Genomic DNA, 14,379 nt, shown 5'->3' with positions numbered 1-14,379 from the left:
GTTTTGTATTATTTATCCTTCATACAAAAGACAGATCTGTTTTGTGCCTTGTAATGAGGAAAATTAAAAAAGATATAGTTGATACATCTTCTAAAATATAGGAGGCATCCCTAATATTGTTGCTGCTTTTGTGGCCATGAGTTATGTTCTATCTTTAGATCTTAATTCTCCAATTAAAAAAAATAGGGCAGAATTAAATTTGTGTTGAGGGAGAGAGCCATCTTCAAATTGCAAGGCAGCTTTTGACTACACAGCTCTACTTTTCTAAGAGTGAAATCCTATTGAAGTGGCTTTCCAAAATATTTTGTGGAAAATAAGAATTTATAGATGGTAACGCCTCGTTCATGCTCCCCAAACAGGTGACGAATTCATCAGGCAGCAGGGTCTGTTCTGGAATAGTTTCATTTGGTGATGCATTTTCCAAAAGCATGGTGGTTTCCCCCTCTACAGGGTTTTGCATGTCTGGAGGACTGCATTCTCCTTGATTTAAAATGAGGCTTAATTCTTCAAGAAATAGTGTGTTGCTTAGCGAATTCATACTTGAGACAGAGAAAGAAAAATTAGGATATTTTTTAAACCTGGCATTCTTTCCCAGGTTTAAGCAATCAGCTGGTGGTTCCAGAGTTGAGGAAGCTGTTTCATCATTATTGCTGAGATGGTTTCCCCCAGTGAGAAAATTTGAAATCTGGGGTTTATACCCAGTGTTGAGATCAGGAATATATACAATTGTAGTGTTGGTGAGTAGTGACTTTTGCAGGCTGTTGTTTGTCTCCACGGATCCTGTGTTCTTTTCCCTTTTGTAGTCCATGGGTTTTTCTTCTGGGAGAAAGATTTCTATCTCTGTAATCACTGGATCAACATAAAGGACCTGTTCGCTGGAACTATTATTCATAAATTCACTTTTTTCCTAGAAAGAAAAGACATTGTTTTATTTTACAAAAGAAGTTTAAAGGAGCCAACTGGATAATTGAGTAAGGACTGGAATTTTGCTTTCCCTCAACTTTCCTTTCCCCCTCATTTTTCTTCAGAGTGTTTCTCTTCCCATATGATTTCCTCCTTTTGTCTTTTGTTACCCTGCTCCATTCCAAACGTTTGTTAAATTCTCCCAGGAGGAGACTGAAGGAAAGGAGTAATAAAAATAATCCATGCTGTAAGCACATGCCTTTATTTAAAAATTTTAAAGAGAAAGAAGCCTCTTTCATATTAACTTGCAAATTATTTCAGGGCCTTTTAAAATTTTGGACTATTTCTTAATATTATAGTTCCTTTCTACAAGAAAATTCTTTGTTGCTTAAATAAAAGAAAATTGGCAGTGGGGGGTAGTGCATGGAGAATCCTATTTTGCTTCCATTTGAGAATAAGGTTGTAGTAAATGCTTTGTGCTGTGGTTCTAAAGGTGTGCAGCTAGCTGTTCACAATTCAGACATGTCTGTGATGACCAATCAGGAGGGTAGGTGAAGAAAGTTTTTATTTGTATAAAAGCCTGATGACTCTTCTGGTAAGAAAAGGACTCGAGGCCTTCCAGCTGATGGCTGGCTTCCCAGGGCAAATAACTCCCACCCAACACAATTACAAAATTATAGCCACTTGCTATGGACTGAATGTTTGAGTCCCTCCAAAATTCATATGTTGAAGCCCTAACCCCCAATGTGATGGTATTAGGAGGTGGGGCCTTTGGGAGGTAGCTAGGTCATGAGGGTGGAGCCCTCATGAATAGGATTAGTGTTCTCATAAGAAAAGACACGGGAGAGCTGATCTCTCTGTCTGCCATGTGAGGACACAACCAGAAAGCAGCCATCTGCAAGAGAGCTGTCACCAGGAACCAGATCTGCTGGTGTCTTGATCTTGGACCTCCCAGCCTCCAAGACTGTAAGAAATAGATGTTTGTCATTTAAGCCACCCAGTCTATGGTATTCTGTTGGAGCATCCTGAACTGACTAGAACAGTACCCCTTAGTCTTTGGGCAGAAAACAAAACCTCATCTGAAGGAAACCCTAAGGTTCATTTTTAATTCCAGGAGCCCAGAATGGGAAGGAAGTTTGACAAAGACGAAGACCTTGAACAAAGCAGCATGAAGGGTCATTCAAATTTTCTTCGGCTCTGCCTCCCCAAGGCACTTGCCAGGTTTGGGTTGGGAAGGGCAAACATGTAGTCATGGGTCAGATGAAGTCAAAGGAACTAGAGTTGCTATAGTAAACTGAGAGGAAGGGGGTGTTTTCCCCTCTTCAGCCTGGCAGCTGAGTGGAGAAGTGGATGGGAGTCAGACCATAGTGAAGGACATAGAAGAGCAACAGGGACTATTCCAGTGTGAGGACAGTAAAGGAAGAGGAGGATCTGATCACAACGAGGGCAGGGACAATGCTCCAAATCACAGAATGTCCCCAGTTCCCTAGGATAACTAATGGGGGAGCAAGACAGAATGACTAAGTGGAATGCATATCAAGACCACAGTATTTATTAGTTGTAGTTTGGTGACTATGTACTTGGCCTTCAGTCAGCTGTTAGCTATGTGCTTTATTCTATATGTGGGTTCAGTTATTCCAGACCACCCATCCACTTGTGTAGGCAACATTACCTCCTTCAAAATCAACCACGTCCACACCCTTTCTCTCCTTCAAGGATCCAGAGACAAGGATCCCTCCTCTTGCTCCAGGTGAGACTTTCCTCCTCATCCCTTCATAGTCGTGCTTGATCAGTCCTCTTCCTCCCTCTCCCCTCCCCCCCATACTAGTCCTCTCAAGCCCATTCAATTTAGTACAAACACGCTTCTGAGTCCATACTGCTCTGGAGCTACTGTTAATACATTCGTCGCATCAGTATTGAGAGTATTTGATCATGTGTCAGGCAGGCATAGCCCCTTTCTTACTTCCCTTCTAGTCTACACTCATCAAAAGATATCTCCACTCTCAGTCCCCTTCCATTCACTTCTAGCTGAACCCCTGGACCACCAGTGGCCTGCTCCTTGTCACATTTCACAGATGCATTCCACTTCTTATGTTACAGACCCTCTACAAAGTCAGCACCAAGGACCCTTGCTTCTCGACACTTGGCCCACAACTCACGATGCTCATTTCTCTACCTTCCCATTCTGCCTCTTTCCTAGGACCATTCCTATTCCAATGGACACCCCCTCACTGACTCCTCACTGGCTTTAGCAATAGTTTTCAACCCCTTAACAGTGTTCTCAGCATGGGCTGTGTAGTGGAATCACTTGGGAAGCTTTGGAAAATGCTGAGGCCTGGGTCTCCCCCTGTCCTCCCTCCCCCAAAGACCCTGGGTTGTGGCCTGGGAATCAGGATTCTAGCATGCAACCAAGGCTGAGAACTGTTGCCTTAGGGACTCACCTGGCGCTAGGGAAGGAGTTGATTAACGGGCTCACTAGATCTACAAATAGAGCCACTTTTTCTTGTTTTACAAATACTTGTCTTCCTCACATCATTTGAACAAAGGTTTCCTAGGCTAAAAATAACTTTTTTTTCAAGTTTGAAAACTATTGATTGGCAGAATGAAGTCTGAGCTACATAATAAGGCCTGCTGTGATCTGATCCCACTCTGCATTCCCACATTATTCCAGCCACTCCTCACATCAAGTGTTTCCACAAAGCAACACCCAACAATGCTCTTCTCACCTCTGTGCCTTTGCTCATGTAGGCTGTCTATTTTGAGTGTCTTCCGTTTCTCCTGAGCAACTCCTTCCTGTCTTTTAATATGTTTCCTCTATACTCTCATCATGTTTGGTCTCATCTCTGTTACTGTACTACGTCACTGAATTGCAATGCTTGAATGATGTGTCTGTCCCATCAACTGAGTTTTGAACCCCTTGACAGCCAGGCTAGAGAGCCAGAAAGTGTAGGAGCACACATAGCAGATTACTTCCCCGCTTCCATAATCAGCAGCAGCTCCTCCATAACTGGCAAAGTCCCCTATAGCCTCAGGGTCTTCCTGGGGCACCCTTCTATTCTTTGCTAAACTGGATACCTGGCCCACCCTTGGTGACGCCATCTGCCATAGTCCCCTCACATTCATCTTCTCGAATTCCACTGGGTCTCAGGAGCAAAGTGGTGTCCTCCTTGGGCTCCACCTGCTTCTCCAGTCTCATGTAAAACAGAAGCCCCTTTGTGTCTCTGAGGCTCGATCTATTGAGATTTTCTTCCCTCTTCCTTTTGTCCCTGAAGACACCTTCCAATTGCTTGGCCACCAAGTAAGTGGCTCTGGCACCTGACTTACAATCTTCCATTCACTCTTTTTTTTGAATGGCATTGCTTCTCTCTTTCATCTCTCTTTTCTTCCCTTAGTCCATTCTCTCATCTCTCTTATGTTTTGAAATATGTATAATTTTATCTCTACATAAGTTATACAGTTGTGCAAATATGCACACATATCTCTTTATTTGAATGGAAATTCTACTCTAATTATTGGACTGCACTCTTGGTTTAGTTTGTATTTGATGGTGTTTGGTTACCTGTAGCATTTTCACAACATTGCTATTTTCTATATTAGGAATATCTTCATAAAGCCACTTCGGTATTAGCAATAAGATTCTTCTTTTAATTCTAAAAGACAAAAAATGACTAAGAATAAGCATCTTACTTGAGGATTGGTGCAGGCAATCATCTAGGAGATTAGGAAATCAACTAGAATGGAATGCATAATTAAAACCAAACTTTCCGATGCAGAAACTAAGATTTCCATCTCTTACTTTAAAAAGTTATGTGGGAAGTTGATTCAATACCTTTTCAGATTTTCCTCTTCTCTCTATTGCTCTGCCTGTCTCTAATAAGCCAGAACATTACAAAACACTCACACTAGATTCAAGATAAATGGGAGAACCACCCAGGAAGTGAAACTATATACATGTTAAATATGGCAAACCATTATAAGTGGAGATGTCAGTGTGGAAAAGTTTGTAAAACCTAAGGGCTATTTTGTAAAACTTTCCAAGGGGACCATAACCACAGAGAAATATTAAAGAAGAGAATGTCATATAATAAAACTATAATATTTGAGCTCCTCTAATTGTAATGATTCTAAATAAGGTTGAGATGATAGTGGTGGCTCCAGACTTTCCTTATGTACTTGGAGCAGGAGTCCGGGGAAGTTGGCTTGCAGTTGTGTGGCATGGTGAGGACACCAGTTTTTACTTAGGCTGTGTACTTATTACGGATCTCTGGGATCGGGTGATGGAAGGAAGAGTGAGAAGCTGTGAACACCTCACTTTTCCTCCTAAGCTACCCCTTGGCACTGCCACTGCCACTGTGTTGAAAGCACTTTCTGCATTTATGTAAAAACTGATTTGAGCAAAAAGGTTGTCCCGGGAGCTTCGAAGAGACTACACTGATCTCTGGCACATTATTATGTGTTAACAACGCAACACAACAGATCAGACTCTTGTATCTGTTTATGCAGCTTCTCTAAGAACTTTTACTAAGTAACAACCAAATTGGCTGCATGGACTTTGCTTGCCCAATTTGACCTTGAACTGTAGGGTAAAAAATAATTTCTTTACACATATTTATACAATGTTTTATGGTTCAGTTTTTTAAATAATTCACACTCCCTTTGTATACCTAAAATTAGACCAAATTAATAAGTTCATGCTATTGAAGAAAAGTTTTTATACAGCATACTGATACAGTGAGAAAAATATATATGTGTGTGTGTGTATATATCTATCTATCTATATATATATATATATATAGATAGATAGATACCACTCTTGTTTTCATTATATTTAAAATTGTTTTGCTCTCCATTTTCCAGTTCTGTTTCTAAAATAAGGCTTTTATAAATAATGTAAAGTTATAGTAAAAACAGTATCTGCTCATATGTAAAATAGTAATATTGGAATTATCTCTAGTTTTATCTTTTTAAAAAGAATGCTTATTTAAATAATTAAATTAGCAAAGAATTGTTTTATTTTCTTATTTATTGTTACCAGTAGGAAGTTAAGTTTTAGTTCGTAACAAACAATGTTATTTAAAATTTTACACTCTCTAGGACATGTTTGGATAATAACACAAATATTAATATGCTTATGTACTACAAGTTGGAACATTAAGATATTTCACAGGGTTTTATAATCAAGTATATTTTAAAACAACCTAAAATAAAGTTCCATATTAGTTTTCTCACCTCACAAGGGTACCAGGGATATATTTATTAATGTGTAATTTAAAAGCTTAGGTTTTGAGGAAAAAGCCTATGTAAATTAAAAAAATATATCACTAGTGTACTTTATTCACAATAGCTCATTCTGAATCTCTCTACTGCATTTTGATTATAAATTTCAAAGAAAGAAGGATTATCTCATGAAGCAAGTGATGGCAAGAAATAGAAACTCAGTGCAAATTAGGCAAAGAACATTCACATGTGTTAAATTTGTGCCTCATTGGACGAACTGGGGGACTGCCACATCAAACAACTCTATTAACCAATTAGAAATACTCAGTGCATCTGGTAAAATTTAGGGTGTCAAAGGCCTTGCTTCCCTCAAAGTCTCATTTTAAAATAATTAGGCATTGATCTTTATTATACTAATACCATATTGGAAAAAAATGACTGAAGGAGGCCAAGGGGAATGGGCATTGGGGCTGGATGCTAAAACACTAACACGATTGGTATCAAAGTGATGAATTCACACATTGCCACACTTCTCTTCACATTGATTCAGGGGATTTGCTTGGGTAGAACTTGAGGTAGGTTACGACTTAAGTACTGTGAAGAGTTCAGGCACCGTAGACAGACTTGAGGGCACAATGAGAAGGCTGCGTAGGGAAAGAGAGAACATGGGCTGAGACGTCAGCTGTGTCTGGACTCCTGGCTTAGTGTTTGGTGACCTTGGGCTGAGCACTTAACCTCTCTAAGCCTCGTGTAAGTCATCTGTAAAATAGGCCACTGAGCTTTTCTGGCAGGATCTTGCAAAGATTAAATGAATGACATTTGTAAAGAGTTTGGCATGGGTGGGTACTCATTAAGCAGTTTCTTTTGTTTTGTCTTTCTCTCAAGAAAAATGTTGATGAATTTTTCTAGTAAATCACAGAATTGACTACATTTTGATGGTACCAGTATATGTCTAAATGAGAAAACAAATTCTACAGAAACTTACCCAGTTCTGAGCGATCTGTTAAATATCCCAATCAGAGAAAGAATTGATAAAATAACGGCAAAGACCATTCCCAATAGAAGCCCAATGTCTTGTTGCCTATTGTCTGAAAGGAAAGAAAAATAATTTTAGGTATAATTTCCATCTATGTGACGCCAGAATCATTGTTCTTCTACTCTGCTCCAAGCGAAGGTCATTGATCTCAAAGGAAATAGGAAGGGGAAAAAAAATTAACCTTTACCTTGGGCTGTAAAGTGACTGCCCTTCGAAACTGCACGACAATACCTTTTGTTTGAGGGAATTGGGCTGCATATATCTGATGTCAGTGAATTGAGCCTCTGGCAAATGTGGTCAGCATTAGACATTTTTCTGAGCTTGTGCTTGCACATTTTATATAAAAAAGGTTTAGTGATAAACATAATTTGGTTTGTTCGACACGAGTGAGAATTCCCAATTGCTTGCGACAGAGTCTAAAGCTGGCTACAATCACAACTGAGTTGTTCATTTTTTTTAACCTTTTGTACAAGACAGAAGTTATGTACAACTGGTCACCATTCTTCGAAATTTATTGTTCATGAATTTTTTCCTGCTAAAAAAGAACATTCACTCTACTTAGAACAATATATGTTATAAGAGAGAAATCCAAATTGCCATATATCTTACACCGACATTTTATTTTAAAAACAATGCTTTTTTGAATTTTGAAGTGGAATTAATCACCTGTAATCTTTAAATAATTATTATATTCAGCATGTGTTACCTACCAGGCTCATCCCATTTTCTCCCTAGTACACGAAAAACCCTATTTTCTATTTTCAAATGTAAACTTTAATTTGGACATGACCTGTCATGCTGGAGTTGGTTCTGAGCCATGCTGGGTATTGGCCCCTTCCATCCTCCTTCCTCCCCCGCTCTGGCAGACGTTTATCGGATACTTACCATGTGTCAGACACTGAATTGGCCCTGCCCTAGTTATTCCCCAGCTGCACCTAACATGCACTTGGGGGTCTCCACGCTGTCCAGCCCCTCTCCTAAAGCCACTGGTGGGCCAGGGCCAGTGTGGCTTACTTCGCTCCAAAGTCCCAGTGGGGTATGGAATCAGTGTTTTCCTAGGACTAAAATACTATTGCTAAGGATTTCAAGCAACTAATGGGAGGTACTGGCTTCCACATATCCTTGTGCATTAGTCCTGGAGGAGGATGAATAATTCCCAAGTTAACATGGGGCCAGGTAAAGGGGTTTGAGGAGTAGAGCAGAGTCACCAAGAGAATAACCTGAGATACCTGGGTTCAAACTAGATGCTGCCGCTTATCAGCTCTGTAACATCAGAGCATAATAATGAACTTGCTGAAGCTCAAGTTTCCTCTTCTGTAAAATAATACCTATCTAACAGAGCAGCCATGAGTTCCTAGCCTCCACAATTCCCACAGAAACATCAAGGTGCAGGTCTGTACAGGCATTTGTGATTAGGGATCTGTGCTGAACCTAAGCACTTGGCCCATAATTGATTCACATAACACAAGTTCAGAGTATCCTTACATTGCTTCATTTCCTTTATAACACTTGCTGCTACCTTCCTTTTCTTTTTCTGTTTGTGGTTTCCCCCACTCCCACCCCACCCTGTCTATCTGGAATGGAAGCTCCATGAAGACAGGGGCTTTGTTCATCTTTTTCACTGCTGATTCCCCAGTACTCAGAATAGTGCCTGGCACATAAAATATGTGCCTGGCAACATAGAATATTTTTTGAATAAATAAACAGAAGTCCAAAGAATGTCAATATCACCTGCCAAAGTTTTTATACTATTCTTGCCAGATTTCTATGCAAGGAGATAAATGCTCTACAACCTGATCTAATATCTTTTTTATGCCTAAAACATTTAGATATGCTTATCAATGGAAAATACAAAGTCATACTAACAAATAAAATGGGAGCTGGTTTGTATAAAGAAAGAGCACAGACTTCAGGATTTGAAAATTGGATTTAAATTTTAGTCCAAAGAAGTTCCTCAACCTCTCTGAGCTCCAGTTTTCCCAACTATAAAATAGATACATAGCACTTACCTCAACAGGTTGTTTTGAAGATTGATGAAGATTTTGAAGATTGAAAAAGATGATGTATATGAAATTCCTAGAACATGGTAGACACTCAAATAATGGTATTTTTTAGCAAGAATTTTTGAGGTCTTGAGCCCCAGCACCAGTTGAACTGAACATGTATCTAACCCAGAGCAAAGCTGGCAAAATCTACCTAAACCACTCCTTAAATTAAATTTTAAGCAGATTTTTGTTTGATTATTTTCCTGTGGAAAGCATGTGGCATATCTTACTGTCAAGAAACTTATGCCTGACAATGATTTTTCAGTATGGAGCATTCAAATGGATGATTAGTAAAGACTACTCAACAAACCTAAGCAGTATTTTCTTACCAGAAGTAAGGTGTCCTTCAAAGATGGAAGCAATTAGAAGCCCAGAATTCTGAGTATCATGTTGAAATGATTTCAGTGTGACCTGGGGAACTTAAACAAAAAGAAAATAGTGTTAGCTTTTTATTTTTTGCACTCAGGTTACCCAATTTCCTAAGAGAGTTTCTTCACTTGTTTGGAGATGATTAAAGTAAACCAGTAACTTTAATAGGCTGGAAAGATGGAGTAAAAGCAAAAACCTCTGTGTGTGTGTGTGTGTGTGTGTGTATGTGTGTGTGTGTGTGTGTGTGTGTCTTCTTCTTTTTATTAAATTGGGTAAATCCTAAAGGAGGAAACATTCAAAGGACAATAAAACTACCTAGGGTTTGTAAGACTTGAAGCTGTGTCCACTAATTTCATGAGGCTTCTAGGCAACAAATTCCAAGGAGCTTTATTTCATTCACCGAGCCAGAAAAAAACACACAACTGGTCTCTACTTGATTCCTTCCAATAGATGATGCAATAAAGTTTAGGTTTCCTTAAGAGCCTCCAAGATATGTCACTTTTGCCTTTGCACGGTCTTAGAGATGCTGTTCGTGAACAGCCTCTTGGCTTCATATAAGAAGCCCAGTTTTGATTAGCAGACACTTTGAGGTTATAACATAAGGGTGGAATGCCATTAATGACTTTCCTCTGCTCCTTCCCGGCGGGCAAGGACCCTGGCCAGCCCTGTCTACCCGTAAATCCTGTCAGAACACTGCTAATGAAATCTTCTGACCAGGGTGGGGTCAGCTGCCTTGGTAGCTAACTTGTTTTCAGCCTGAACTCAGAAGAGTCCTGGATGGGCTTCCCTGGTGGCTCAGTGGTTAAGAATCCGCCTGCCAATGCAGGGGACACGGGTTTGAGCCCTGGTCGGGGAAGATCCCACATGCCGCGGAGCAACTAAGCCCGTGAGCCACAACTACTGAGCCCACGTACCACAACTACTGAAGCCTGTGCACCACAACTACTGAAGGCCACATGCCTAGAGCCCGTGCTCTGCAACAAGAGGAGCCACCAAATGAGAAGCCCGCACACCTCACCTCAACGAAGACCCAATGCAGCCAAAAAGATAATAATAATAATAATAATAAAATAAAATAAATAAATTTATAAAAGAAAAAAGAGTCCTGGAGTTTCCTTACCCACCTCCTCCCTCCTGATAATTAAAAGCTGCCAGAGGTGACTTCAAGGGCACAATTCTCCCAGCTGACAGAAGATATTCCTGAAAATGGTTCTAAGCTCTGGATCTCCAAGAGGGCCTCAAGCCCTATTTATTCAGTCATTCTGATTTCAGTGTTCAAATTCTTCTATTAAAAGAATCACTTTGGGGGCCAGGGAGAAATCACAATTTGAGGTGTCCTTAACTGCTACGGAGATATCATAGGCTTGTATAACAAGCTATGTGGCCAGGGCAACTCTCTTTGAGAAAAATATCACAGAGTTCTGATAAAAAGATTCCTATGGGTCTTTGGAAATGTTTTAAAAAGGCTGATCTGGGTGCAAACACAGGCTTGATTGAAGAGTAGTGTTCTAAGAACAATGGGTAGGGAATTTTAGAAGATGAAAACATCAGAAAAGCCAAAAGTTCTTTCCTGTGTTTTTATTCTCACTTCTCCACAGCAAGAGGGAAATGTTTCACTGTGGATTGTGACAAATCAGAAGCTCTTTCTGGCTCCTCAATGCTTCACTACGTCTCTTTTTTCCCTAAGCATGTGGTTCCATCCCCAGTGGTCAACAGCCAGGTTTATTCATCTAAATTAGTATTTTACAGGCTTATGTTCATTCTCAGGGAGCCCAAGCAGGAGTCTGCATCTACATTAGTTTACAATTTTAAGAAAAATATTACATTAAAATGTAACACAACTTTCAATTTTGCAAAATCATGGGTTTATAACATATGTTGCTGGATTATTTTTGTTTTCACCTTTATTATTTTAAAATTAGCATTTTTATTTAAAAAATATATGGTGCTGTTGGCTTTTAATACAGGTTAATATAATTCTGTTGTATAAACTACAGGTGGTTATTTGGCATGAAACGTCAGTTATTAATTTGCATCACATAAAAATAATTTTCATATCTGACTAGGGCTTTATTAGCCCTAATAGAGAATAAACATAATCTTCCTTTAGAGTCTTTTTGTTATCATAGTTTCAAATCAACCACATGTATTAATTTAAATTAGATTAAATTAAAGTCATTTAAAGAGATGCTTAATTGTAAGAGGGTAATTTCACAAAGAATCAGATATCTGAAGTAAGACAATTTATAAACAAAACTGTCAGAGAAGAAATCAAGCCAATGACTAATTTTTTTTATTAATGTTTATTGGAGTATAGTTGCTTTACAATGTTGTGTTAGTTTCTGCTGTACAGCAAAGTGAATCAGTTATACGTATATACGCTGTACCTATATCCACTCTTTTTAGATTTCCTCTCCATTTAGGTCACCATAGATCATTAAGTAGAGTTCCCTGTGCTATTCAGCAGGTTCTCATTAGTTACCTATTTTATACATGGTAGTGTATATATTGTCAATGACAAAATTTTTATGCGAAGGACTGAAATGAAGCCATATAGACTATTATCTTCATGACATACTGCCACCAAGTGGCTAGGTCATTTCTTCTTAAATCATACTTAATATTTTTCATTATAAAAGCAGTAACTATAATAGGAAAAAATAATTTTAATAAGAAAAATAAAAGAGAGAGGGGAAAAAACTCTAATACATCCCCTTAATCCACCTGCCATGACTGAAAAACATTGTTTATATCAACTCTAATCATCAGTGTATTGCCTAAAATGCTAGAAAAAAAATCTCATGGTATTTTTGTTATTTATTTAATATCTGCAATGTTATGTCTGTAAAGAGACGCTTCTGTCCCTGCAGCGGAATATTAAATTATGCTTTATTACTCTCACAGCATATATTTGAGTATACTCAGAAACCCCAAATCATCTCTAATTTGGTAAGAATTTTTATATAACTTATACACACTGACATTGGACACTAGAGTTAGTCTTAACAGAAGGCAGTATGTTTATAGGGAGTTTAGAATGGTTTTAAAAAAAGATGTAGTTTCTTGTTCTTGGACAAAACTAGAAGCATAACTACATTCTTTGGCCTACCCAATACCAGCTTAATTTAATCAAATCCACTCAAAAGGAATTAGTTTTAGCAATAATGTATTCCATCTGTTTCTTAGGGATAATGTCAAATCAGTCTCCTCAGCCTTTCCCTCTACGTCTACCATGGGGCAAAGTGTGTTTTGTTATTCTTTTATTTTTTTTTTTATTTTTTTTTTTTTTGCGGTATGCGGGCCTCTCACTGTTGTGGCCTCCCCCGTTGCGGAGCACAGGCTCCGGACGCGCAGGCTCCGGATGCGCAGGCTCAGCGGCCATGGCTCACGGGCCCAGCCGCTCCGCGGCATATGGGATCCTCCCAGACCGGGGCACGAACCCGTATCCCCTGCATCGGCAGGCGGACTCTCAACCACTTGCGCCACCAGGGAGGCCCTGTTATTCTTTTAAAGTGATGATTTATTGAGTACTAATTATGTTCCAGATACTGTACTAGACTTTACATGCTTTCTCTCATTTAATCCTTACAACAACCCAATCAGGTAGATAGTACTATTGTCCTCATTTTATGGATGAGGAAACAAAGGCATAAAAAGGATAAATGACTTGTCCAAAGTCACCTAGGTAGAGGTCCAAGAGTGAAAATTCCTACCTGGTTCTGGCATGTAATTTGTGCTGGTCACTGGCTCCATTAATTAATAATCTCACTTTTGTAGCAGGATGGCTCCAGATGGGGCAGCTGAGTCAGCCTTGCGAGCAGTGCTCCCATGCTGAGACTTAGCCATTGCTCCCTGTGGGCTGGCCAGTGTGTTAGAGCTGCCTGGCCTTGTAGGGCTTGGAACCCACCACAATGGACGATGGTTGGGCTAACCCATTGAGCACTGATTCTCAGACTCTTCCTGCCTAGAGTTATCTTCTTCTGAACACCAACTACTTCCCTTTTATACAAGCAATACTTGCTAACTGTAGGATGCTTGAAAAGTATAGAAGAGTATGAAAAAGAAAATACAATTTTACATTTGTTCACAAACTAGAAACAATCATTTTTTTACATTTGTTAACAGTCTTTTGTGTATATCTGTACCCTAGTTGAGATCATGCTCTTTACTAAATGTTGTGTCTGGGATTTTTTAATTTAATATTAAATTTAAATTTAATATTAAAAATTTAATAAAATTAAATTTTATTAAAAATTGTTCAAAATCATCATACTAATGGCAAGTTAATATTTCATGATGTTTGTACTGTGTTTATTCAATCATCCCCCATTGAGAAAGTGTATAGCTTGGTGATTTCAAATACCAGCTTTGGATTCAGATGAAACTCAGTCCAAATCCTGGCTCTACCACTTGGAGTTGCTTGGCCCTGGACAAGTTGCTTAACTGCTTTGTGACTCAGTATCTTCATTTGTAAAATTGGGTAATAACAGCACTTCATTCATGAGGTTTGATGAGATAGTTCATACAAAGCACTTAGTACCATGCCTTATACAAATTAAAAGCTTAATAAGCGTTAGCTATTGCTATGATTGGACTTTAAGATTGTTACCAAATTCTTACTTTTATAATTAGCTTTTAAATAAATATAATTGTACATAAGACTCCTTTCCATAGCTCTGCTTATTTCCTAAGGCTAGATTTCTATAAGTGGAATTACTGGGCCAAAGGGTATGGACATTTATAATGCTCCCTTGTTTATTTTTGTCCTTGCCAGTCTTGGTGTCAGAGCCACACTAATCAAGGCCTGCA

At 38.9% G+C, this 14,379-nt stretch overlaps 1 protein-coding gene across 1 annotated transcript in view; it reads right to left on the bottom strand.

Annotated features, from left to right (window-relative positions):
* Nucleotides 1-256: 256 nt before the first annotated feature.
* The window catches only part of IL23R (interleukin 23 receptor), a 59,980-nt gene continuing 45,857 nt past the window's right edge, over nucleotides 257-14,379 (bottom strand). Inside the window, exons 7-10 of the mRNA XM_060084422.1 lie at nucleotides 9,531-9,620; nucleotides 7,106-7,208; nucleotides 4,463-4,553; nucleotides 257-907 (exon numbers count right to left, since the gene is read on the bottom strand). Of these exons, the coding sequence (XP_059940405.1) occupies nucleotides 257-907; nucleotides 4,463-4,553; nucleotides 7,106-7,208; nucleotides 9,531-9,620 (935 nt within the window). The remainder of the gene's footprint in view (nucleotides 908-4,462; nucleotides 4,554-7,105; nucleotides 7,209-9,530; nucleotides 9,621-14,379) is intronic.

The sequence above is a fragment of the Mesoplodon densirostris genome, chromosome 2, assembly GCF_025265405.1.
Source record: "Mesoplodon densirostris isolate mMesDen1 chromosome 2, mMesDen1 primary haplotype, whole genome shotgun sequence".
Lineage (NCBI taxonomy): Eukaryota > Metazoa > Chordata > Mammalia > Artiodactyla > Ziphiidae > Mesoplodon > Mesoplodon densirostris.
Note: the sequence above shows the minus strand (reverse complement) of the source record. Positions and strands in the feature narration are given on the sequence as shown.